The following is a 27,633-nucleotide window of genomic DNA, read 5'->3' on the forward strand; positions in this document are numbered from 1 at the left end:
TACCAGAAACAAAAGGAAACGTTACATAATGACAAAGGGTCAAGACTTAATTTTAAATGTATATACACCTAACAGCATTGCTTCAAAAATGCATGAAGCAAAAGCTGACACAATTGAAATGGAAATGGACAAATCCAAACTGTATATAGAGGCTTCAACACTCCTCTTTAAGTAAGGAAAGAACAAGTAGGTACAACATCAATAAGGATGTAAAAGAATGAACAATAGCATCAGCCAACTGGATCTAATTGACATTTCCAACTCATTTTATGAAGCCAGCATTACTCTGATATTGAAACTAGACAAACTAGAGACTAATATTCCTTATGAGCACAGATGAAAAATCTTTGACAACATACAAGCAAATCAAATCTAGCAACATACAGTAAGAATCATACACAATGACCAAGTGGGGTTTATCCCAAGACTGCAAGACTGCTTTCGTGTTTGAAGATCAAACAATGCAATCCACAGGCTCTAATTTAAAAACTAAAAAGAAAAACAAGATTATTTTAATTAATACATAAAAAGCATTTGAAAATAATCTCGTATCCACTCATGGTAAAACACTCAGCAAAGTTGGAATAAAAGGAAACTTCTCAACTTGTTAAAGGGCATCAACAAAAATACCCATCACCAATATAATACTTCATCATGAAAGATGGAAAGGCTTTTTTCCTGAGATTAGAAATAAATCAAGTATGTCCACTCTCACCACTCCTTTTCAAGCCTACCCAGTGCAACACAGCAAAAAAGAAAAATAAAAAGCTCTCAGATCAGAAAAGAAAAAAACTGCCCATGGGATATCTGGGTGGCTCAGTCAGTTAAGCATCTGCCTTCAGCTTGGATCATGATCCCAGGGTCCTGGGAAGTCCCACATCAGGCTCCTTACTCAGCAGGGAGTCTGCTTCTCCCTCTCTCTGTGGCTCTCCCTGATTATGCTCTCTCTCACTCTCTCTGCCAAATAAATAAATAAAATCCTTTTTAAAAAAATTGTCCCTGTTAATAGGTGACAACTGTATATTTATCAGATCCATGAAATTTCAAGGAAGAAAAATGATTCTAGAACTAATCAGTGAGTTTAGCAAAGTCACAGGGTGCGAAGTCAACAAGTAAAAATCATTTTTACTTCTAAATTAACAATGAACAACTAGAAACCAAGAATAAAATCCAATACCCCTCACAATCACTTTAAAAAATTTTGAAATACTTAGGTATAAACCTAATAAAATAGATTCACAATTTGTATCTTGAAAGCCATGAAATGCTGATGAACGAATCAAGGACGATCTAAGTAAATGGAGACATATACTCCGTTGTGTTTATAATTGGAAAATGTAATACAATCAAAATGTCAGTTCCCCCTAAATTGATCTGTAGGTTAACACAATTCCAATCAAAATCCCAGCAGTATTTCTTGTAGATACAGATTAGCTGATCTAAAATTTATATGGAAAGGTAAGGAAATTAAAACAGTCAAAACAATTTTGAGAAAGTATAAAGTCAGAAAATTCACATTACCCAATTTCATGACTTACTATAAAACCTGCAGTAATCAAGAATAGATGGCATTGTCAAAGATACAGACACACAGATCAATGTAACAGAGTCCAGGAACAGACTCACACAATGTGATTTTTGACAAAAGGGCAAACTCAACTCAGTGGCACAAGATGGAGCATATGCAAAACAAACAAACAAACAAAAAAAAACAAAAACAAAACCACCTTGACCTAAACTTTACATCTTATACAGAAATCAACCCCCAAACCCCAAATGAATCATAAGTCTAAATGCAAAACAAAGAACTATAAAACTCCTAGAAGAAAACATTGAAGAAAATCTATGACTCGAAGTTAAGCAAAGAGGTTTCAGACAGGACATTAAGCTGTATCCATAAAAGAAACAATTAATCAATCGGACTTCATCAAAATTAAAAACGTTTGCTCTGAGTAAGACACTGTCCAAGAGAACGGATGATTGGGAGGAAATATTCATAAACTATGTATCTAAGAAACGGCAGGAATTCACAGTATCTTTTTAAAATCCCAGAACGCCACTGAAAGAAAACGACAGAAAGGTTGGGTAAAGATTTGAAGAAACATTTCACCAAAGAAGGTATACTGATGGCAAATAAGCACATTAGGAGATAATCAACAGCAGTGGCCATTACGGAAATAATTAAACCATAAGATGATGAAACTGCATGGTTACTGCAACAGCAGAAAAACGAAATTAAACTGATACTACCAAGTGCTTGCAACGTTGCAGTGTTCTTGGAACTCTCACATGTCACTAGTGAGAATACAAAATGGTAAAGCTTTTATGGAAAACAATTTGGTAGTTTCTCATACAGTTAAGTTTAAATTTGCCATGTAATCCAGCAAGTTCATTCCTAGGTATTTATCCTAGAAAAATGAAAATGCATATTTATACAAAACACTGCATACTCATATTGATAGTAGCTCTATTCATTATCCAAAAATGGAAACAATTCAAATGCCCTTCAGTAGGTGAATAAGTAAATGATGGTATATTCCTACAATGAAATATTACTGAGCAATAAAAGCGAACACCTACCCTATACAACAAAATAAAGGAATAGCAAACGAACTATTTAAAAAAAAAGCCACTCTCAAAAGATTCTATACTATATGATGCCATTTATATGACATTTCAAAAAGGCAAAAATGTAACAGCAGAACACAGATCAGTGCTCTAGGGCTTAGAAGTTGGGGTACTGTCATAAGTGACTTCAAAGGAGCAGCAGAAGGAATTTGGGGTGTTGAAAGAGTTCTGTATTCTGATCATGGGGGCAGTTTACATAGATCCATACATAGAATTGAACACACACACTCACTTATACTTTATGTTAGTTTTTTAAAAAATGAACTTCCTTCGTTACATTGCAGCGAGAACTCAAAATGAGAATGTCATGTGGCGAAAAGCCTTGAGCGATGGCTGTAACTACTGAGTCTTCAATCAATGTTAGTTCGCTGCCCCTAATCTTTGTTTTTCTTAGCTAAGGCTAACCCCCTTTCTAGTCGTCAGTGTCCCCCACCCCCAGCTAGAATCATGTCTTTTGCACAGTTCAGAAATAGAAAATTCTGGTGGGGGCTGTGTGGATCTGCATTCCACAAACAGAGATTTGGGTCCTCACCACCACGTTTGACCTATTTAACAGGTGCATTTATTTCTTAGATCAATAGAAATGTCAAATGTCGAGATACAGATTTCAGTCTTAAAGTAACGTGAAATACACTCCTGTTCTGGAATTTGGAGACAGAGCCCTTTTCATTAAATGCAAAATATCAGTACTATCTTATCATTGCTGCAAAACTATTGCTTCGTGGCATTGTCATTCTAGAAATTATCATTTGTAGATTTCAGTATTTGTTAATGAAGGAAAAAGTCCTTATGTTTCTATTGACCATGGCTATTTATTTCTACCAGTTAAGTATTATAGATAAAAGGTACTTTGCTTCCTTTTCAACATGCAAATCACTCATCCAGGATCAGCTCACACCAGCAGTTAGTATCTAGAGAAGCATAAAGTGTATTTAACGTTGCTTTATAGTCTTCTGATGCAAAGAAGAGATATTTCTTGATTTCTGGTAAGATCTCTGATCCAGATTAAAAAGAAATAATGCTAAATATTTTTTTTCTTCTTACCCCCCCAAAGAGGAAATTAAATTTTTCATGAAATCCCTCCCTCTGTCAAAATTCATGTTGCTCCAAAGGGTTAGGTATAGTTATCAGGTTATCACATTTAAGACTGAATAAATCATTCTTCAAAATTCTGTAATAAATAACATTTATTATCTTAGGAGTGATTGGATACAGGGTTACCTTCGAGCACTGTCTTGTTGGCTTCCCTCTGAATCTATTTTATTTTTTTTTTCCCTTTTTATTTATTTTTTCAGCGTAACAGTATTCATTCTTTTTGCACAACACCCAGTGCTCCATGCAAAACGTGCCCTCCCCATCACCCACCACCTGTTCCCCCAACCTCCCACCCCTGACCCTTCAAAACCCTCAGGTTGTTTCCTCTGAATCTATTTTAGATAGTTTTATGCGTTTGTTTCTAACGGAGTTCATTTGAACATTCGACATTTGCACTTTACACAGTCAGTAAAAGATAATTATTCAACGCATATGCTTTCTGATTAAATGTGTGAACCTTCTAAATAGAAAATGGAAATTGGCTTAAAGTGCATTACAAAAGACTTAAATTTATCTTTGGTTCAGGGAGCAGTGATCAGCTTTTCTCCTGGTGTTCCTGTGATTTCATGCTGTGATTGTCACAGTCAGAGCCCAGAGATTCCAGAAGGAAGTTTATCCCTAGTTAATCTTTCTGTATCTGAGCAGAAGTAGCCCCAAACTGACCTTTAGGTGACAGTCACCTTTCATTACCGCGTCTTGAGCTAAATGTTGTCAATAAAAATCACAGTTAAGTCAGGTTGACATTAACCAAGGGGACCAAAAGAACTGCTTTAGAGGCAAAATATATTTGCCGTGTTATCAGATGCTGAGACCCTAGTGAGTCATTGAAATAGAATTCTGTTTATTCACTTTGACAGAGTAAGGGCAGCTGTGAATTGTATCCAGAGCAAAATCCAGAATCTAGAGTAACAAAAACCCAATTCTGAATTAATTTAGTAAGACTGGCCATCAGCGAAATTTGTGGTAAAATCCCTTCTTTCACTTTTTTTGAGGCTTGTGTTTTTCCCTTATTCCCAGCACAATCCTCCCCACTTTCAATTCATTTACCACCTTTACTGCTTTTTAGAGAAATATCTAAGCCCCAGACCTGTCTCGCTCTCGTTGGTCCCACTTTAAAACTCACACTTTCATTTAAACCTTACCAGCCCTGCCAGCATAACCCTGATACCAAGCCAGACAAAGACACTACCAAAAAAAGCAAACTCCAGGCCAGTATCTTCAGTGAAAATGAATACAAAAAATCTCAATGAAATATTTAGAAACTGAATTCAATAATCATTCCATAATCATTCAATGATCAACTGAATCATTCACCATGAACAAGTGGGATTTACCCTGGGGATGAAAGGGTGGTTCAATATTTGCAAATCGATGTAATGTATCACATTAACAAGAAGAGGCATAAAGCCATATGATCATCTCAGTACATGCAGAAAAAAAATGACAATATATAACACCTATTTATGATAAAAACTCTCAACAAAGCAGTTTAGAGGGAACATCTTTCAACATAATAAAAACCATGTAGGAAGAACCCACACCTGACATCATACGCAATGGTGGGAAACTAAAATCCCTCTAAAACTAAATTCCTTTAAGATAGGGATAAGACAAGGATATCCATTCTTACCACTTTTATTCAACATAGTACTCTAAGTCCTAGCTGCAGCAGTCAAACAAGAAAAATAAATAAAAAGCATCCAAATTGGTAAGGAAGAAGTAAAACTTCTTGTCGCTGTTTGCTGATGACATGATACTACATATAAAAAACCATAAAGACACCACCAAAAAACTACTAGAATAAATAAAATGGAAGGATACACAGTTAACATGTAGAAATCTGTTGTATTTCTATACACTAATAACAACATAGCAGCAAGAGAAATTAAGAAAGCAATGTCATTCACAACTGTAACACAAGGAATAAAGTAAGTTTATATATAAGATAAATAAAATAAGAATAAAATAAGTTATTAAACTAAGAATAAGTTTAACCAAGGCGGTGAAAGACTCATGCTCTGAAAACTGTAAGACACTGATAAGAGAAGCTGAAGAGGAACAAATGGAAAAATATACCATTCTCATAAATTGAAAGAATACTGTTAGTATGTCCATACTTCCCAAAGCAAACCAGGGATTAAATGCAATCCCTATCAAAATACCAACAGCATCTTTCACGGAACTAGAACAAATAACCCCTAAATTTGCACACAACACAAAAGACGCGAATAGCTAAAGCAATTATAACGAGGAAGAACGGTCTCACATTTCAAAACATACTACAAAGCTAGTAATCACAACATGGCACAGAAGACATGTGGATCAACAGAACAGGATAGAAATTCCCAGAAATAAACTTATACGTTATGGTCAATTGGTCTATGACAAAGGAGGCAAGAATATACATTGGGGAAAAGAGGGTTTTTTCGATAAATGGTGCTAGGAAATCTGGACAACTACATGCAAAAAAAAAAAAAAAAACTGGACCATTTCCTTACACCATACACAAAAATAGACTCAAAATGATTAAAGACCTAAATGTGAGACTTAGAGCCATAAAACTCTTAAATGAAAACAGAGGCAGTAAACGTTCATACATTAGCCTTAGCAACCTATTTATGGATATGTCTCCTCAAAGGAAACAAACACAAAAATAAATTACTGGGACTATACCAAAATAAAAAGCTCTGCACAGCAAAGAAAACCATCAACAAAATGAAAAAGAAACCTACTGGAAATGGAACAAGATATCTGGAAATAACATATCTGATAATGGGGTTAATATCAAATATATATGTATATATGAAGAACTCCTAGAACTCAACACCAAAAACCTCCATAGAATCCATTTAAAAATGGACAGGTAATCTGAATAGTTTTTCCAAAGAAGAAATAAAGATGGCCAGCAGACACATGAAAAGATGCTCAGTATCACTAATCTTCAGGGAAATGCAAATCAAAACCACAATGAGATATCACTTTAACCCTGTCAGAATGGCTAGAAAAAACAAGTGTTGGTGAGAATGTAGAGAAAAAGGAACCCTCATATACTGTTGGTGGGAATGTAAATTGATGCAGCCATTGTGGAAAACAGTATTAAGTTTCCTCAAAAAATAAAAAATAGAAATAGTATACAATTCCAAATTCTACTACAAAGTACTCACCCAAAGGAAAGAAAAGCACTAATCTGAAAAGATATAAGTATTCTTATGTTTATTGCAGCATTATTCACAATAGCCAAATTATGGAAGCAGCCCAAGTGTCCATCAATAAATGAATGGGTAAAGATGTGGTATAAATATACAATGGAATTTTACTCAGCCACAAAAAGGAACGAGCTCTTGCCATGGGACAAGAGGGTATGGACCTAGAGGGCTTTTGATAAGTGAAAGAAGTCAGACAAAGACAAATACCATATGATTTTATTTATATGTGGAATCTAAGAAGAATAGAGAAACAAAAATAGACCCCCAAATACAGAGAAGTGATGATTGCCAGAGGAGAGGTTGAGGGGAGGTGGGAAAAATGAGTTAAAGTGAATAAGAGGTACAAACTTCCAGTCATAAAATAAAGAAGTCACAGAGATAAAAAATACAGCACACAGAATACAGTCAATAATATTGCAATAACACTGTATGGTGACAGGTGGGGACTATGGCTCTCAGGCTGACCACCGAGTAATATAGAGAACTACGGAATTGGTATGCTATACACCTGAAATATAACTTTGTATATCAATAGGGAGCAAGTGAGCATGTCTTTGGGGACCAGTCTTGAATTCAATAATCTGGTTTGCTATCTACTAGCTATATGCTTGGTAAGTTATTAAACCACTCTTAACTCATGGCCTCATCTATAAATAGATGCAAGTTTCATTACTTTTTAAGGCAGTTTTGAAGATAATAGATAAGGCAAATGAAATATTTGGCGTAGTACCTCACACAATAAGCACAAAATATGACCACTGTCATCACCACACAAACTGCACGATAATTATTAGATTACCTGTGTATCTCTTACAATAGAATTAACATTGGTAGAACAGGAAATGTATCTTTCTTACCACTGTTTTTCCTAAAACCTTAATGTGTGTCATGTAGTAGATGATCAATAAATAATTTATAAAGGAGTAACTGTACCTAAGTCTGTGTCTGTCTCGCCCTCTTCCTTCTCTGCCCCGGCTCCTCTCTATCTACCTATCTATAGGTATTCAAGTAATTTTTTTTTTTATTTGACAGAGATCACAAGTAGGCAGAGAGGCAGGCAGAGAGAGAGAGGAGGAAGCAGGCTCCCTGCCGAGCAGAGAACCCGATGCGGGGCTCGATCCCAGGACTCTGGGATCATGACCTGAGCCGAAGCAGAGGCTTTAACCCACTGAGCTACCCAGGTGCCCCTCAAGTAATTTTTATTTTATTTTTTTTTTTTAAAGATTTTATTTGACAGAGATCACAAGCAGGCAGAGAGGCAGGCAGAGAGAAAGAGAGGAGGAAGCAGGCTCCCCGCCGAGCAGAGAGCCCAATGCGGGGCTCGATCCCAGGACCCTGAGATCATGACCTGAGCCGAAGGCAGAGGCTTTAGCCCACTGAGCCACCCAGGCGCCCCCCTCAAGTAATTTTTAAAGGAATGTTTCTCCTTTATCCTGTGAATTTACACATAACTGACCTTCCTTTCATTTCAAGCAATTGTCCCACAACTGCACCTTTGTTCTAACCATTTCCCATTCCTTATTTTCCTGACTAGACTCTAAACTCATTAGGGCAAACACTTTGCTTTTTTAACCATAATGTCATCAGGGCCTAGAACAGTGCCAGACATACAAACAGTATGACAAAGAATATTTGTCAAAAGAACAAATAGATACTCTCTGAATTTCAAGATCTGTCTTTGGTCCTTCTTCACATTGAACTCCCCCCCGCTCTGGCTTGTCTCAATCCCATTCAATACTCTCCTTCTTTACTATGACAGGCATCTCTCTTATTCACCGCCTTATACACTTCGTGGTAGAGTTCCCTCCACCCTGATCCAGTCCCAATACCAAAAACTTAAGTTCCAATGACCAAAGGAGGAAGTCTTCAAAAGAAGGTGCACACATTCTACTTGTGCTATTCCAGTGGATCATGATGATGTGTCAATTTAGATTATAAATAACTCCTAGGTTATAAGGAACCTCTTAGATTATGCTTCAACCTTATACTAAGGAGAGGGGGATTTGGAATAAAATCAGCTTTCCAAAAACCTTTCCCATCGTGCCAACGGGTTGTTGCCAAGTCCCTAACTACCCATCAGAGCAACTTGCTGCTGCAGCTGCTGCTCTGTAGCCTGCTTCTAAAACAGGTGTCCCCAATCTTTAACCATGCATGAGAACAACCTGGGTTGGGGGGGGCTTTTAAAATAAGAATGCCTGACTGTGCCTCTCCCCCACCCAACAACGGTAAGGTTTAAGAATTTGTATTATGTCAACATTCCCTGTATGATACTACTATGCCTCCAGGGTTGTGAACCACTGGGTTCCAAAGAGTTCAAGCCCATTCAGAATAGCTTTCCAAGTACCAGAAATCCCAAACCCAAAAGTCTTAAGGCACAAGACCAGAGCAGGAAGGAGTTTAGCCAGCCATAACTTGGGCCATGTCTAAGCATCAGCCATCGCGTAACTGTAGCCAGTTGTACTTACGTGGGAAAGTAGCCTAGTACTGCTACATCTTCTTAATCTTCAAGAGAAGCCATAAATCTGCAATTTTAGATGAACTTTCACAATTTGAGCACTGGAAACCAATTTAAAGTTCTTTAAAATACTTTGTGAGGTAAACAAAACATGTCTTGATCTAGATTCCATTCATGGGCCAATAATTTGAAGTTTTTACCAACTGCTCTACGATATCCTGAGAAATCCTTTCTATATTCTTCACCAAGGGTCTATTAAGTAAATTCTTAGAAAGCTAGATTCCTTCTCATCATCCATGTATGCTCTAGGTGTTGTTTTCAACAAATCTGATTGATATGGTAGGAATAGCTCCAAAGGGCACATAATATGTTATTCAGAGTACGTGATACTCAAATGCCTCAAACTTAATGCTCTCAGCAGTGTAAACATCGCTCCCCAATCTACCAATACACATTAATACCTAAAATAGGCAAAGCACTGACTAGGCTCTTTGGAATAGACAGTACCATAGTTGCTGTTCTACAGAACCATTCCATATACTTTGGGAGGTAGGACATAGACTCATGAGATTTTAGTGAAAATATAACATAGCCATTTACTAATGGTAACGGCATGGCTAGATCTGAGTTTACCTGCAGGAAATAGAACATTTCACTGAAAAGGAAATGGAGGCAGAGAGTGGAGTGCCCCAATGGATGACAAATTAGTTAAGATTCCTAGAGGCAATGTAAAGCAATTGAAGGGCTTCATGTGTTTTTAATTTTTGTTGTTTTTTTTTTCCTTTTGTTTTGTCTTTTCAGTGGCAGAGAATCATGACAAGTAGTGTTTAGGAGGAAATTTGGGGACATGGTAGATGAGACAGACTGGACAGCAGAGAATAGAGGAGAGACAACTTGTTATTAGGTCACTGCCAAGGTTGCAGACACGAGGAGTGGAAGGGAGGATGGTCTGGCCTGGGTGGTGGCTGAGGGATGAGAAGGAAAGGGCAAGCTCAAAGTGATTTTGATCTTGACTAGAGAAAAAGGAGGGCTAGTAATTATTCAGTAATCCCCTAGGATGGACTTTATTCCATGTTGAGTGCTTAACACAAAATTATCTCTTTTGCTTTAAAATAGAATATGACTGAAACGGGAGACCGCTCCAAGATTCTTCTATATAACCATACTGTAAAATTTATCTTATAGGGCCTTAGAGATCATCCAGTCCAACCCCCTCACTTTACAGAAGGGATTTGACTTTCCCAGGCATTTGCATACCTGTAGTGGAGTCAGAAAAGAGCCCGGATTTCTAATTTTTTACCCTCATGATCTCTTCCCCTCACCACGTTCCTTCCTCATCCTGAGCTTTCATATAAATGGCCTATAAATCAGGTATCAGATTCAGGTAAGGAGATGCATGGGAACAGGTGATAAAATGTGGTGTAGAATGTAATTCTATAACCACTCAATGCAAATAAGGGAGGGGGGGGCTGGGAAAAAAAGGTCTCCGCAACCTTGATGTAAAGGATGTGCAGAGGAGGAGATAAAGTCAGCAGTGATATACAGTGAGCAGTAGTGCCTACGTCCTTTTTTATCAGCCCAGCACAGATGTTGAGATAAGAGGACATAAATGGAAAAAAAAAAAAAAAAAAGGAAAGCAGATTCAAAACAGCTATTAGAAAGCCCTGTTCACTGGAAGATGATAAAAGTGAAGAATCACTACTCTGGAAAGGTTGTTGAGGGGAAATCAGACAGACTCAGGGGGCCGGGAGGTGTCTCTGGAGCTGGATTTGGCGTGGTGCCTGCCTCATGAGTTTCTATCTCGTAAACATAAACTTGTCTCCTGAAGAAAACATCATGCATCATGAGTTGACACAGTGGCACGTGGCAGGGTCTATACCAAAGAGAGCATCTGGAAGTTTAACGAATAGACGATTGTGGAAACTGAAGACAAGTGGATCTCCCCTCCTGTAGCCCGTCATTCCGGTATTACTTAGACAGTCACTATGGCTGGGCCCCTGAGCTGAAAATGTTTCTTGGCTGTCATAAACTGTGGCAAAAAGAAGAGTCAAATTACTCACTCTGTCCTAAATTGCCCGTCAGCCCATGTAATAAGAGGTGGGTAAGGACAGGAAGTAGGAATAAGAGTGTTCTCTGGCTTTCCATGCCTTGCCCTATTTACGTCCCTCGCACTTTCTCTCTCACAAATGAAGCATTACACAGGATGACTTGGGAAAAGTTTTCAGCAAATCAGAAATCCTATCTATCAAGATGGATTCAGTAGGGTCCAACCAGAAAGTAACATTCTTTTTCACTACCACTGCCAGACAAAACCACTCTGTTGACTCTTTTTTCCTCACCACAGATGAAATTTGGGGCAAGCATCACAGATGCTCCAGCCTCATAAATAAAAGCAAAGTCCAGGGTCATCCTAGAGAATGCTTCAGACCCGGAAACTCCCAACTAAGGAAGGGTTTCTTCATTCCCTCTTATTTCCCTTTCTCTCCAGTTGCCACTCTTTCTGGCTTCACCTGGGTTGGGCCTTGGCAGGGAGGGAAACTGAAAGGAAAGGAACTAGCTCCCACTCTGAGGCTGCAGCGGCCATCTGGCTTTGGGACCCCTTGATTGTGGCCGGTATTTAAATGCCAATTTTTATTCTCACTGGAGCTCACATGGGCTCCTCAAGATCCCTCACACAGGAGGCCTCCATCACCAGAAGAACAATTCCTCCCCCTACTGGCTTCCAGCAGCCCACACTTGGGGCTCTCTTTTGAGGTCAGTTCACTATTCAGGCAAGTCCATCTTCCTCAGTGTGAGCAGTCGAGCTCCCTGCTACAAGCTCTAGGTCTGGCTCATGGGAAACCCACACCTTTGTCTATAAAACTACAGTTCTCTCCCAAAGCAGCTGGATACTCCCTACCCTCAGAGGCCAACCTTGAATCATGCGCCAGTCTTTCTAACTCCCCATGTTGCAGGAAATCTATGTCAGCACCCTTAATTGGTTCTATTACTTCCTACATTTGGTTTAAGATGAAGGACAAGCACACCCTCCACACCATGGAAGAGGGACACCAAGAACACTGATGCTTCTATCCCAAGAAATCCTCATGGGAGACTTTGCAACGCGCCCCCCAGCCAATGAATCCTTGGCATACGCTTACAATGCCCGCAGGTGGATGAAAGGCTAATGCGAGCTGAACCCAGTTCTCTGTATTTACAGTGTCAGAGCACCTCACGTCTAGGCAGTTAGGATTCATGCCAAAATGTGAAGAGGCCCTAGAAAAACAAAGTACTTTAAAGTCAAATGCTGTGGAAACTACCCCTTCCTACCTTCCCACCTCGTCCTTCCTGCTATTCCCTGCCCCACTGGCTTCAAGACCTGTGTGTAACAAAATGAAAAATGCAACCAATTAGATGCACAGATGATTTGGATAGTGGTGCAGTCGTCTGCTGGATCATGGTAAACAGCCAAATCGTGTTATTTAAAAGTCTATTTTTTCCGGATGATTTGCTCATTTAGTTCAATCCACCTCTTTGGATAGTTTTCCTAAACACATTCCCAGAAAGTTAATTAGGGTAAGAGTTTGATCTAAGGAGTATAAAGCTCAAAAACTCTTGGCATTTTGAGGTCAGGAAGATGATCAATTTCTTTTTGTATATCCTTTGCCAAGCTGTTCTCACTTTAATTTTTAAACTTGTGTGAAATTCAAAGAACACAGAGCCCAGTGTCATTTACACTTGGGCCATCATAAAAAGGCAGCTTTCTCAAAAAGAGTATTGGCTGTTTTCCAGGCTGCCAGAAAGCTTTTTATAGGAACTTTTAAACCATTCTCCTTTAAGCCAAAAAGGGAAATTAAATTTGGCCAAGGGTGAATGGACTGCCCAAGATATGAATTGCTTCTAACAGAGACAGAGTTCAAGGGAATCCTAAAGTTTCCCAATTTCAGGGAAGAAAAAAAAGTAAATCCCACCTACTCCATTTATCACAGAAGAGACACCAAATAACCTGCAATACAGTGAAGAAAATTTTCTTTTCAGATCCATTTGATGAATTGTGCATTTTTTACAGAAATCATATCAGACACTTTATGCCCCCTTATGGAGGAAAGGTGCCATCTGACGCGAATAATATGATGATACCTTCAAATTGCTCCCTCTGTTTAAAAACAAATAAATGATGCTGTGGATATGGCCTGGTGAGAATTTCAATCTTGAAAAATTATGAAATATTTCAAGTATGAAGTGTAGAGAATAATATAATCAACACTACTAAAACACTCAGCTTTGTTGAATCTTAACATTTGGTCATCATTGTCCAGATCTTTTTAAAAAATAGAAAATATTTTGGCTATGGCTGTTTCCCACTCCTTTTCCTCTTGTCACAGAGATAATACTGTGCTTATTTTGGTGGTGATCTTTCTCAAGTTTCCTTTTGATAAATATACATGTATCTTGAAGAATTTTTTTGTTTATTTGTTTTTAAAGATTTTTTATTTATCTATTTGGCAGAGAGAGTGAGAGATCACAAGTAGGCAGAGCAGCAGGCAGAGATAGAGGGGGAAGCAGGCTCCCTGCTGAGCAGAGCACGGGATGCAGGGCTCAATCCCAGGACCCTGGGATCATGACCTGAGCTGAAGGCAGAGGCTTTAACCCACTGAGCCACCCAGGCGCCCCACTGAAACATGTTTTAAAATACAGGTTTTATTATTATTCAGGAGTGGTGAGGCCAACAGATCAGGAAATAGATATTGAAAAGATACTCTGTTACACTCACAGAACCCACACTCTGGAGGGGTACACCTCGACACATCCCGAAGCAGAGGGGAAAACATGGCAAGAGGTTTTGTTGTGGCATCCCTGAAGGGAATTGGTGAAACAGGATAAGGAGGTTTAGGATCACCTAATCTAAAGAACTTCCAAGGACTCTGGGGTGTAAGGGCTGCCCTGGGGTGATCAGGGCAGAGGAACAGAGTGTAAGGGCTCTTTGAAGGAGGCTGTAGGCCTTAAAGCCTCTGGATTAGTTGTTTGCACCTGAAAGGCACACTCAAAGGCCAGTTGTTTGCCATCTCTGAGAATTAGCTAGCACTGGTGGGAGTAGGCCCTCCAGAGCCAGCAAAACCCTGAGATGTCAAAACCTCAAAAACACAGAATAAAAAGACACGATTTATACGCAACAATATATTGTTTTAATTTGCATGTTAACCTTTATAAGAGTCATATACTGTACATATTGTGTATATACAGCACCAACTTTTTTTCTCAACATTACCCTTTGGAGATTTATCCAGATTGCTGCATGCAGCTCTGGTCAGTTCATTTCTTTTTACTGCTTTATCATTTGGCGCTATGTCAGCACGCAACACTTTATTACTATGTATTCGTTCTTTTGTTCATGGAAATTTGTTCCCGGTGTTTATAAATTTTGTTACCGTAATTAATCTTTTACCTATTTCGAGGTACCCAATGGCAGAGAGACCTGGAATGGCTGAGTTCAAAGGCATTTCTATCTTTGACTTTAACACATATTGCCACTGCTACTCAAAGTACGAGTAGCAAATTATCCTTCCATCAAAACTATAGAAAATGCCCTGTTTTTTCCACTGTCTCACCAGCAATGTTATTGTTTCAAGTTTACCTTGTATCAAGTTTTCCTTTTAATGTTTGCCAATGCCAAAAATGAAATGGTATTTCATTTTTATTCAAATTTGCGTTTTCCTGCTTACTAATGAAGTTGAGCATCTTTTCATGTTTCCTGGTTGTTTGCATTTCCTCTTATATAAATTGCCTGTTCATATCTTCTGACAATGTTTTTTACTGTGTTTTATTTTATTTTTATTATTTTGTGACGTTCTTCATATTCTGGAAGCTAACTTTGTTAGTTTTATATGTGTTACAGGTATCTTTCCCCAGTCTATAGCTTATCTTTTCAATTATGCGTCCTTGTTTAATAGAAATATTAAGTTTAATATAGTCAAATGTATCAACTTTTCAATTTTGGTGTGCAGATTTTTTTGTGTCCTTTTTTTTAAAAATTTTTATTTATTCTTGAAATTTCTTTTCAGTGGTCCAGAATTCATTGTTTATGCTCCACGCCCAGTGCTCCATGCAATACGTGCCCTCCACAATACTCACCACCAGGCTCCCCCAACCTCCCACCCAACCCCCGCCCCTCCAAAACCGTCAGGTTGTTTTTCAGAGTCCATAGTCTCTCATGGTTCGTCTCCCCCTCCGACTTCCCTCAACTCACTTCTCCTCTCCATCTCCCCATGTCCTCCATGTTATTCCTTATGCTCCACAAATAAGTGAAACCATATGATAATTGACTCTGTCTGCTTGACTTAAAAGTATTCTGAACCCAAGGCACCTGGTGGCTCAGTCAGTGAAGCATCTGACTCTTGATCTCAGCTCAGCTCTTGATCTCAGGGTTGTGAGTTCAAGCCCCACGTAAAATAATAACAATGAATACAAATAGAAGTGTTCTGGGGAAAAAAAAGTATTCTGAACATAATGTTATATTTTATTTGAAAGTTCTAAACTTTTGTCTTTTCACATTTAGATCTTCAGTAAGCCTAAAATTGAGATTTTTAGTATGGTAATAAATAAAATATTATCTTTTTCTATAAGGCTAATCAAGAGTTTCTTGATTAATCCACACTTTCCTCCACTAATTTTTTTTCCCATTTTATTTATTTTTTTCAGCATAACAGTATTCATTGTTTTTGCACAACACCCAGTGCTCCATGCAAAACGTGCCCTCCCTATTACCCACCACCTGTTCCCCCAACCTCCCACCCCTGACCCTTCAAAACCCTCAGGTTGTTTTTCAGAGTCCATAGTCTCTTATGGTTCGCCTCCCCTCCCCAATGTCCATAGCCCCCTCCCCCTCTCCCAAACAAAACAAACTGGGGGTTGCTGGGGGGAGGTGGGATTGGGAGAGGGGGAGGGGCCTCCACTAATTTTTAATGCTATTCTTTCATTTCCCATTTCCTTTTGTTTATGATCTATTTCTGTGGCATTCTATTCTCTTCCAGTGGCCCATTTCCTAATCTCTTGATACCAGCACATCTTAATCACTGTAGCTTTCTAAAAATTATATTGCCTGGCATGCCAATTTCCCCAGTCTTGTTTTACACCTTCAGAACTGTTCTGGCTCTTCTTTGAAACTTGCCGTTCCAAAGAATATTAATCAGCTAGTCAATTTCCATACAAACCTACCAAAACAAAAAAATTATTGCAGCTCAGATGTGTTGTACATTTAATTTATATATTAATGTGGATTAAAATCGATACCTTCACAATACTGAGACATCCCACTTATAAATGTGGCATTTCTGTTAGGTCAGGGTTTTTGTTTTTCATGGTTTTTAAAAATGTTTTTCAGTTAAGTATTTGATTATTCTCAATATAACCCTAATTTGTTTGTTTAGATTCCTTTTATTGTATAAGTTTTATGGCCATTGTAATTGATATACTTTGAAATAAGAATACAAATTATCTTTATGCACTAATTATACTGCAAGCTACCTTACTAGTCTTTCTTATTACTTCAACTACTGATCTCTTAAATTCAAGTAGATTTCTTTGTTTGTGTAGACTGTTGGGGTCCATTATCAAAGGAATGAGACTGAGACAAAGTGAAAGTTATGCAAAGCTTTATTCTATGCCAAGCATTAGAAGTTAGGCTGACTGTCCAGGGCTGCCTCCGAGGAGAGCGACCCCGTCCCGATCTCCCGGGCTGGTTTTGTAGGGCATAACCGCAGACCCAAGGTACGTGGCTTCTATTGTTAGGGTATTTACTCCCGGAATCGATACCCAGAACCAATACCAGGAACTACTGGGGCATTTATTCCCGGAATGAAGTCCGTGGATGTAAACTACAATATGGCCACCGAGGCAATACGGAGTTGCTCTGGCTAAGCAGGCCCTAAGTGTTAAACAGGTTTTAACATTAAATTGGTCCTAACATAAACAATAATGATACCTATAGGTAATGACAACTTTTCATCAACTATCTTTTTTTTCTTCTCTTACTATCTAAGCCAGTACATCTAGCACAATAATGGATGGAAGAGGTATTGGCAAACATCGTTGCCTCATTCCTAACTTTAAATGAAACATATCTAGTATTTCACCATTGAGTGTGGAATTAATGCAGTGTTTGATAGATTTTTACCACTTACAGATTGGGAATATTCCTCCCTTTCCTGTGTTAGAGTGAGTAAACTTTTACTAAATATATTTTCTATGTCTCTTAACTTCTCAGTGTGGAAATCTTAATAGAGTTTTCTAATATTTAGCAACCCTTGAATTCTAGGACAAACTCAAACTGGCAACAATATATTATTTAGCCTCTCTTGAGTACATACTGTCACTACCTTATTTCAGATTTTTTTTTTCATTAATGAGATTGGCCTAATCTTTCTTCTCTTTTATTGTCCCTGTCTGGTGTTATTACTGATGTTATACTAGCCACATAAAATGGGTTGGAGAGCATTCCCTCTTTGCTAGTTCCTGGAATACTTTGTGTAAGACTGAGATTTTTGAGATTTTCTATTATTCTAAAAAGGTACAGTTTACTTCTAAAATCATATAATGCTGACCTTATTTTGGAGTGGATAGGTTTTTTTTCCCCCCCCATTTATTTTTTTCAGCATAAAAGTATTCATTGTTTTTGCACAACACCCAGTGCTCCATGCAAAACGTGCCCTCCCTATTACCCACCACCTGTTCCCCTAACCTCCCACCCCGACCCTTCAAAACCCTCAGGTTGTTTTTCAGAGTCCATAGTCTCTTATGGTTCACCTCCCCTCCCCAATGTCCATAGCCCCCTCCCCCTCTCCCAATCCCACCTCCCCCCAGCAACCCCCAGTTTGTTTTGTGAGATTAAGAGTCATTTATGGCTTGTCTCCCTCCCAATCCCATCTTGTTTCATTTATTCTTCTCCTATCCCCCTAACCCCCCATGTTGCTTCTCCATGTCCTCACATCAGAGAGATCATATGATAGTTGTCTTTCTCCGATTGACTTATATCACTAAGCATGATACCCTCTAGTTCCATCCACGTCATCGCAAATGGCAAGATTTCATTTCTTCTGATGGCTGCATAGTATTCCATTGTGTATATATACCACATCTTCTTTATCCATTCATCTGTTGATGGACATCTAGGTTCTTTCCATAGTTTGGCTATTGTAGACATTGCTGCTATAAACATTCGGGTACACGTGCCCCTTCGGATCACTACGTTTGTATCTTTAGGGTAAATACCCAGTAGTGCAATTGCTGGGTCATAGGGTAGTTCTATTTTCAACATTTTGAGGAACCTCCATGCTGTTTTCCAGAGTGGTTGCACCAGCTTGCATTCCCACCAACAGTGGAGGAGGGTTCCCCTTTCTCTGCATCCTCGCCAGCTTCTGTCATTTCCTGACTTGTTAATTTTAGCCATTCTGACTGGTGTGAGGTGATATCTCATTGTGGTTTTGATTTGTATTTCCCTGATGCCGAGTGACGTGGAGCACTTTTTCATGTGTCTGTTGGCCATCTGGATGTCTTCTTTGCAGAAATGTCTGTTCATGTCCTCTGCCCATTTCTTGATTGGATTGTTTGTTCTTTGGGTGTTGAGTTTGCTAAGTTCCTTATAGATTTTGGATACTAGCCCTTTATCTGATATGTCGTTTGCAAATATCTTCTCCCATTCTGTCAGTTGTCTTTTGGTTTTGGAGTGGATAGGTTTTAAACTACACCCCATTTATAAACAGTTCTACATCTATTCAGTTTTTCTACATCTTCTTTAATCAATTGTGCTATGTGTCTATCTCTAGGAAGATTATCTGTATTGTCTGATTTTTCCAACTTAATGTTTTAAAATTGTTCCTAGGGCTCTCTAATTTAAAGTCTGCTTATCTGAAGGAAACCATCAACAAAATGAAAAGGGAACCTACTAAGTGGGAGATAATTGCAAAGGATATATCCGATAAGGAATTAATAGCCCAAATACTTTAAAAAACATATACGACTCAACACCAAAACCCAAATAAACAAATTTCAAAATGGGCATAAGACATGAATAGACTTTTTTCCAAAGACATACAGATGACCAGCAGCCTCATAAAAAGATCCTCAGCGGGGCGCCTGGGTGGCTCAGTGGATTAAGCCGCTGCCTTCGGCTCAGGTCATGATCTCAGGGTCCTGGGATCGAGTCCCACATCGGGCTCTCTGCTCCACAGGGAGCCTGCTTCCTCCTCTCTCTCTGCCTGCCTCTCTGCCTACTTGTGATCTCTCTCTCTCTGTGAAATAAATAAATAAATAAATCTTAAAAAAAAAAAAAGTCTTAAAAAAAAAAAAAAAGATCCTCAGCATCACTAAGCATACAGGAAATGCAAATCAAAACCACAATGTCCAAATGGCTAGACTCAAAAAGAGAAGCAGTAACAAACATTGGTGAGGATGTGGAGAAAAAGGAACCCTTGTGCACTGTTACTGAGAATGTAAACTCGTACAGCCACCGTGGCAAATAGTATGGAGGTATGTGTATATGTATGTGTGTATGCGTGAACTCACACACACATCACACATATGCACAGAAACAATGGAGTCTTACTCAGCCATAAAAAATGATGTGACTTTTGCCATTTGTGACAAGATGGATGGACCCAGAGAGTATTGTGTTACATGAAGTAAGTCAGAAAAAGACAAATACCATATAATTTCACTTATATGTGGAATCTAAAAAAAACAATTGAAGAAGTATAAACAGACCCATAAATACAGAGAATAAACTGGTAGTTGCCAGAGAGGAAAGGAGTGGGGGATGGGGAAAATGAGTGAAGGACAGTAGGAGATACAGGCGTTCAGTAATGGAATGTTTAAGTCATGGGGATGAACAGAACAGTGTATGTAGGGAATATAGTCTGTGGAACTGTAATAGCGCTTTTGGGTGACAGATGGAAGCTCCACTTGTGGTGTGTGTAGCAAAACACAAAGCGTTGTTGAATCACTGTGTTGTGCACCTGAAACTAATGCAGTATTGTGTCAATTACACATCAAAAAAACAAAACAAAAACAAAAACTAACATCCTTACTTAAGCATCATTTTTCATGACCCTCTTTTTTTGTTTTTTTTTTTTCTTGGTTGAAGTGAACAGATTTTTTTATTCTATTGATCTTTCTAAAAAAGATAGCTTTTATTTTATTGATCTTCTCTATTATAATTTTCAGTTTCTACTCTTATCTTTATTACTTTCCTCTATACTCCTTAGGTCTCTTCTCTCAAGGCAGCATTAAATTTTGATTGTGTCTCAAAGTTAATGTTAGATTCTCGTTTTTTTTATTTCTAAAGTGAAATTTCATAGAAAATAATGCTTTTACCAATATCCTTGATTCAAAGGAAATCTGAACACAACTTTATTAGTTAATTAGAGCTGGATCAGTGAAGTCATAACGGATCAATTATCAGAAAGTTACTGGTTAAAATAAACATATAAGTAGAGTTTGCCCCTTTAAGTGATAAATGGTTTCCTTCAACAAACATTCAGATAAATGTACTTTTCCATAAAAATCATTTTTAGTGTTAAAGTTGTAAGTCAGAACTCTTGAAACTATTCTAATAAATCTTTTAATATTCTAAGAAAACTCCTTATCCATGTTAGCAATAAACTTATGAAGAAACTTAACCTTATAATAAGTGAAACAAGTTAGTATAGATTAAACTGTATCTATACATCAAGTTGTAATGTCTAGCTAAGTGTTTATCTTTTCAAAACATCTCTATCAATAGTCCCTCATTTCCTCAATTTTCTTACTAAGTTTGTACCTAAAGTTCTGACCAGAAATGGAGTAAATATTGACTTTACAGTTTTGTTTCCACTGTTGATTTGTTCCTTCACTAATTTCCTGTATTGAAAATGTAGGTTGTGAATTTTCCATTTTCTTTTCTGGGGGGGTATAGTAAAGCTATTAATTTCTCTGTATATAGTGATTTAGCTGCATCCCGTAAGTTTCATATTTTCACTACAGTTCAATTCCAAATAATTCTTAATTAATATGTAAATTTTTTCTTTGACTGATGTGTGACTTAAAAGAGTGGGTTTTTTGTCTTGGTTTGATTTAGTTTTGACTTTCTAGATGTCTGCACATGTATTGTGGGGGGGGTGTTAATTATTATCTCTCATAACTGATTTTTAAGTAACTTAAATGCACCATGTTAAACAAAATTCTATACCGATTTGCTTTCTGACCTAGTTCTTGGTCAGTATTTTTTCTGGCATTCTTTATTGAATAGTAAGTTTTCCAAATATTATGAAAATCCACCTATTCAATAAGGCATACTAATTTCTCTGTTGACTAGTGTTTGTTTTTTTGTGTCTTGTTACTAGGTTAAATTTTATTTCTCCAAAGGGATTCCTTGACTAAAATTTCATTAATGCTAATTAAATTTGTCTAAAAGGATCTTTATTTTACCCTCACATATGAATGTTTATTTCTGGGTAAAGGATTCTAAACTGGCAGTGATTTTCTATAATAATTGTGAAGATATTTACAAAGTTTTCTAATTATTTTTGTTTGAAGATAATATATCTTAAGATATTTCTTTTTTGGTTCCACTGTTTTAATTCACAGGTATCTGGCAGTAGATTTATTTTTGTTTCCCTTCCTAGGACTTGAGATTTCTAAATCTGAGGATTGATGTCTTTAAGTTATGGAAAATTTCCAGACATCATTTCATTAAAAATTGCCTGTCTTCCATTTTCTGTACCTTTTCTTCCTAGAATGAATGAGAAGAACACAAAAATAAATCTTTGTGTTTCATCTTATCTCACTTCACCCAACACCTAAGCATCAAAACACAGAGCACCTGGCTACCAGGTCCAGAAACTGACCTCTGCCCTGAATACTTCAGTGTCAGTTTACCCTCTCAGTTTCTGTTTACATTCTGTGTTCAGTGGCTTTACTTTGGGCCCCTGGGGATCTTTCATACTTTCTTATAAGCTCGGTTATGCAATTAAAACAGTATTTATTATAATTTATAGAAGACTTCTGGGTGATTTTTAGTGGAAATTCTTCAGGTTATCTAGTTTTTTTACATTTCAGGAAATGGAAGTCAAGACTTTTAATCTTAAAAAAAAGGATTTAATTACGTTAATAAGTTTAAAACTTTAGTACAGGCATAGGTGTTGAAAATTTTAGAAAATGTATCTGCTACTAGGTTTGAATCAAAAAGCACTATCCAGTTGACTTGTTATTTGCTTTTTCTAGTTCGTTTTCATCATTCTTCTATCTTGTGGTAAATAGGAACAAAAAGAAGTTTTCTATGCTAACTAAGATTAAATGAGTACCTTAACATTGATTCTTTTCGGATGGGAATTCTAGAAGTTGACAGTCTTCCAGATACATTGCTCACAATCTTAATTTAGATCTCTTTTATCTAAATGGTTTCATATAGACTGTGCTTATAGTATGACCTGATGGTTTTTAAGACCCAGTCTCAAATTCACACACTTCTTCCTATCTTCTTTTTATATATTTATGTACTTTGGGATCCTTCTCACTTCAATATTTACATAACACTTCTAGTTTTTACATCAACTGTATCCCACAACTGTTTTCTGGTGATTCCAAGGTTTCTAGCTTTACCTTCCTGCATATGTAAACTCCTGCGGAGCAAAAACAGTACTCAAGATTCTCTCTCACGCTTCTTCTCCATAGAGCTGGTCCACATGACAGCCAAAGGCAAACAAAGTTAAAGAACTGTTTGCCTTAATAACTTTACCTGTAACAGGAGTTTCACTAACACCAATAAGTAATAGGAAACTGAAGCAATGAAGGTTTGTGTAACTATCCAAATCCTCAGTGTTTCATTGTTTAATTCCTGCTGACACACCACTTTGTGGAAGGAAAGATTTAAGAGTGGGGGTGGGGGGATGGGGAGGAGTACCTATGAATCAGTCACAAAACAAGAGAAAGCTAAAGGAAGGAATAGTATTCCTGTTGTAGAGATTCCAAAAGCATCACTTATAATTCCATCCTCAAGCTTAGAATTCTCAGACTGATTAAAACCATTTCAGAAAAAGTTTTTGAGTACTTGCTATATATCAGGTAATATGCCCAGGCATTTGGTATACAGTAGCAGACAACTTATACAAAAATCCCTGCCCTTACAGAGTTGGTATTCTAGTTAGAGGTTAGAGATCAATAAATATGTGAATACATAAATAGATGAATAAAGATAACGTATGACATGCCAGAAGTGCTGTGAAGAAAAATCTGAGCAGGAAAGGGGGCCAGGGGTTAACTAGGGGAGATTGTCATTTTAAATAGGATGGTTAGGAAAAGCATCACTAAGCAAGTGACATTTGAGCAAACAGCGGGCTGGAGGAGGAAGCCATGAGGATATCTGAGAGAGGAGTGCTCGAGGCAGAGAAAGTTGCAAGTGAAGAAACACAGGCAAAAAGGAATCTGGGATGTCCAAGAACTAGCAAGAGAGTACCGTGGTAAGAATGAGATAAGCAAAGGGGAAAACTGTCAAAATGGAGGGTAAAGGGTCCATGGAAAGAGAGAGCAGGAAGATCCCGGAGAGTCCTGGATATCACTATAAAATATGTAAGCAAAGTCACCGGGAGAGACCTAACTGAGATAAGGAGCCACTGGAAGAAATTTTGGAGTAGGATTAGGCAAGTATTTCAAGCAGAAGAGAATGGCAAAAACTGAAGGTGGCTGAGTTTTAGAGTAGAGTTTTTGGCTTTGTTTTTTGTTTTTGTTTTTATGAAATAAATTATGGCATGTTTGTATACTGATGGGCAGGATCCAGTTAGAGAAGCAAAAATAGGTGAATAAAATCTACACAAGAAAGGGGGAAATTGCTGTAGTGGTTACCTCTAGTAGAAGAGAGGAGAGGTCTGATGTGGATTAGAGGGGCTGGTCTCAGCCAGCTCCAGAGTCCTGGTCACCCATGGTAACAGGAGGGAGGCAGGGTGCAGACGGCTTCGTGGCTGAGGGCCATGTGAGAGCATGAGTAAGTTCTCTTCTACTAGGTTCATTTTCTCTTTGAACTAGGAAGCAAGGTCAGCTAAGAACGACAATAAGGGAAGAGGTGTTTTGGGTTGGTGGAGAGAAAGCGAAGAGACCTCCCAGAAGTCTGCAGGAGGCAACATAGAGCACTAATGAGAGGGTTCATGGTTCAGCTCTGTCACCCATCACCCATCGCTGGGTGACCCTGGGCCAATCTGTAAACGTCACTGAACTTGTTTCCTCTTAGGCAAAATGAGGATCACGACTTGGTGGTGAGGATGAAGAGAGATCATGTAAAAGCAATTGCTGCTACCACTAAACGACCACACTGGGCACATGTTAGCTGTTGAATGTTATTATGGGGTAGGCACTCCATTGTGTATGAGTGAAAGGAGAGGTTGTAATATTTTATATCCACTCTCTTTCAGGAGGTTTGTCCTCACCAAGCTTCGAGTCATCCCAAAAGGAGCGTTTTCTGGATTTGGGGACCTGGAGAAAATGTATGTACCTGACCATACTGCATGTGAGTGCCTCAACCAGGCTGTGGGCAGCCGCCTCACATCACATCCAGTGTGATACTCTGTGCTCAGAAACCAGACAACCTTCTGAACCTCCTCCCATCTTCTTTCCTAATAGTGGGGAATCTTTCAGAGTGTGGCTGTTGAGATGAGCCTAAGGTCAGTCTAAGCAATCTTCACTTTTTCTTCTCTAAGGCATTGCTCCCAAGTACCTGGGAGCTGAATTCTTATAAGCCAAAGCCAGTTTTCTCTGCTCATACCCAGGGATATTGCTTATTATTTCTGATTAAGTCTCAGTTAACAGTGGGGCCTAACATTTGTGCTTGAGATTCTAGAGACTTCTCTTTCCCAAGCCATACTGACAGGTGGTAATTGATATATCAACATTTAAAAGCAGTAGGAAAGGGCGCCTGGGTGGCTCAGTGGTTTAGGCCACTGCCTTCGGCTCGGGTCGTGATCTCAGGGTCCTGGGATCGAGTCCCGGATCGGGCTCTCTGCTCGGCGGGGAGCCTGCTTCCCTCTCACTCTCTCTGCTTGCCTCTCTGCCTACTTGTGATCTCTCTCTGTCAAATAAATAAATAAAATCTTTAAAAAAAAAAAAAAGCAGTAGGAAAGTTTATAGCACTGAAGGAGATTTCCTTTAAAAAGAGAAGACCCCTCTGCTAAGGGAAACATTTGCTCCTTACTGAACTAGTTTAATGTAGGCATCTCCCCAAACAGGCTTTTCTCAAAATGAGGCACAGGAGGAAAAAGTACAATAACTTCTGCCATGTTTAAAATAACCCACTCTTCCTTTGAAGGCTCCTGATCCCATCTCCCAAGCCTCAAGGGCCAGGAAAATCTGTTCTTCACCACAGTGGCAGCCAGAAGTTAAACACCAATAAATATAGCAACAGATAGATGGATTACACAGGAGGGAAAGATTTTTTTTTCATTGTAAGAAGAAAGCAACCCCCCAGGTTACATGCAGTTCTCTTTCTCAGAGCCATTCCATTTTCCTCTTGCTTCTTTCACCCCTGTTTAAGAATACTTGCTGAAGGGTGCCTGGGTGGCTCAGTGGCTTAAAGCCTCTGCCTTTCACTCAGGCCATGATCCCAGGGTCCTGGGATCGAGCCCCACATTGGGCTCTCTGCTTGGCAGGGATCCTGCTTCCTCCTCTCTCTCTCTCTCTGTCTGCCTCTGCCTACTTGTGATCTCTATCTGTCAAATAAATAAATAAATAAATCTTTAAAAAAAAAAAAGAATACTTGCTGAAGTCTGAGGAAGCAAGAAAGAAACCCATTAATGAAGGAAATATAAAGCAGAGAGAATGGCGATGTGTCTCAGCAATTATATCGCCTGCTGAGAGGACGGTACTCAGAATCCTGGATTGGAGAGCTCGCTTCAATATAAACTTACAGTGTGACCTTGATTAAATCACTGTATCTCTCGGGCCTTTGGTTTCCCCATCAGTGGGTCAAGGAAGGAGTTTTAAAAGAAGGGAACAGCTTATATGATTCCCAAGTGTAAAGATCCCCAGCTAGATGAGAGCCCATCTTAAAACCTGCCATCTTCAGGGTTTACCTTCTTGAGGATGTCAACACTTACAGGACTTAGGAGATGGGGCACTCTTTGGAGTAGAGTTCACCAAAGGAAAGAAGGAAGCAATAGAGTTGGAGAGCTTTCTGTCCAAGGTGTATTCCTTGACGGGTGAGCCATTGCCCTGCCTGGAAGTGACATGAACTAAATAACAAGCCTATCTGACATGGCCTTGTCCCCAAGCAGCTCTGTAACTGCATAGAAATTGTGCTTAAAGGGAGGAATACCAGATACCACAAATAATCCACCTTAATCACATTCAATCCAGACGATATGAATGACCCCTCACTGGCTGTTCACCACCAGCTGGGACCTTCCAATAATAATAAAAGTCGTTAAACTGGGCTGATAGAGCAGTAATCCCAGAGACAGGACAGCTGGCTCACAAACTCCTCAACTTCCTCAAACACAGCTTGTCCATTTCCACTGCTGTCTCTATTAATCAGCCTATACTGACACAGCAAGATGCCTAAAACAAAATTAAACTCATCTCATTTCTTTCCAATGCTTTTTGTATCCCAGAGCTTCAAAAACATTGCGTAGTGGAAGGCCTACTGAACCAAACTGAACTCTGAACAGACTGTACCCTTCAGTCTCTATGCTCCCCTTTATCCATTATCTCACCTTCTACTCTTGGTCAGTGATGAGTGCTCATCTCCTCTCTCACCTTCTTCCCTGTATTTCTGTTCTTCACCGAGTCTTGACAGTTTCCCGAACTTAGTAAGCATGGGCTTCCTCTTCAATATCTCCCTCTCCATGGAGCATAAAATCCCTTTGATTCATTCTGCACATGTGGCAAAATTTTACCTCTCCTCTTTCTTGCCACTCCCACCCTTGTGAAAGAACAGGGGCATTCACTGCCCCCTGTCTTCTTTCACTCACTCCTCAGCCAGCCCTCATGATATTGGACCACAAATTCTCTAACACCATATAATTATTCTGTGAAAGTTCCCAACAGATGGAACGGCCGGACTCATGACTTCTACTTTGTGTTCTTCGTACTTAACCTACATGCAGCTTTTGATGTCACTGACTATTCCTGCCATTCTTCCTGATACTTATTCCACTTTCCACTTCAGGGACACCAGACCCTCCTGCCCACTCTGCAAAGCTCCTGGACTACTCCATAGATGATTCTTTCCATCTTTCTTGTTCCTCAGCTGCCCCT

General features: G+C 38.8%; 1 protein-coding gene across 2 annotated transcripts in view; it reads left to right on the forward strand.

Annotated features, from left to right (window-relative positions):
- The window catches only part of FSHR (follicle stimulating hormone receptor), a 176,697-nt gene that overhangs the window by 61,406 nt on the left and 87,658 nt on the right, over nt 1-27,633 (forward strand). For both annotated transcript variants that reach the window (XM_045979536.1, XM_045979537.1), the window contains exon 2: nt 24,798-24,869. In XM_045979536.1, coding sequence (XP_045835492.1) covers nt 24,798-24,869 — 72 coding nt within the window. The remainder of the gene's footprint in view (nt 1-24,797; nt 24,870-27,633) is intronic.

Source organism: Meles meles, chromosome 15, assembly GCF_922984935.1.
Source record: "Meles meles chromosome 15, mMelMel3.1 paternal haplotype, whole genome shotgun sequence".
NCBI classification, from domain to species: domain Eukaryota; kingdom Metazoa; phylum Chordata; class Mammalia; order Carnivora; family Mustelidae; genus Meles; species Meles meles.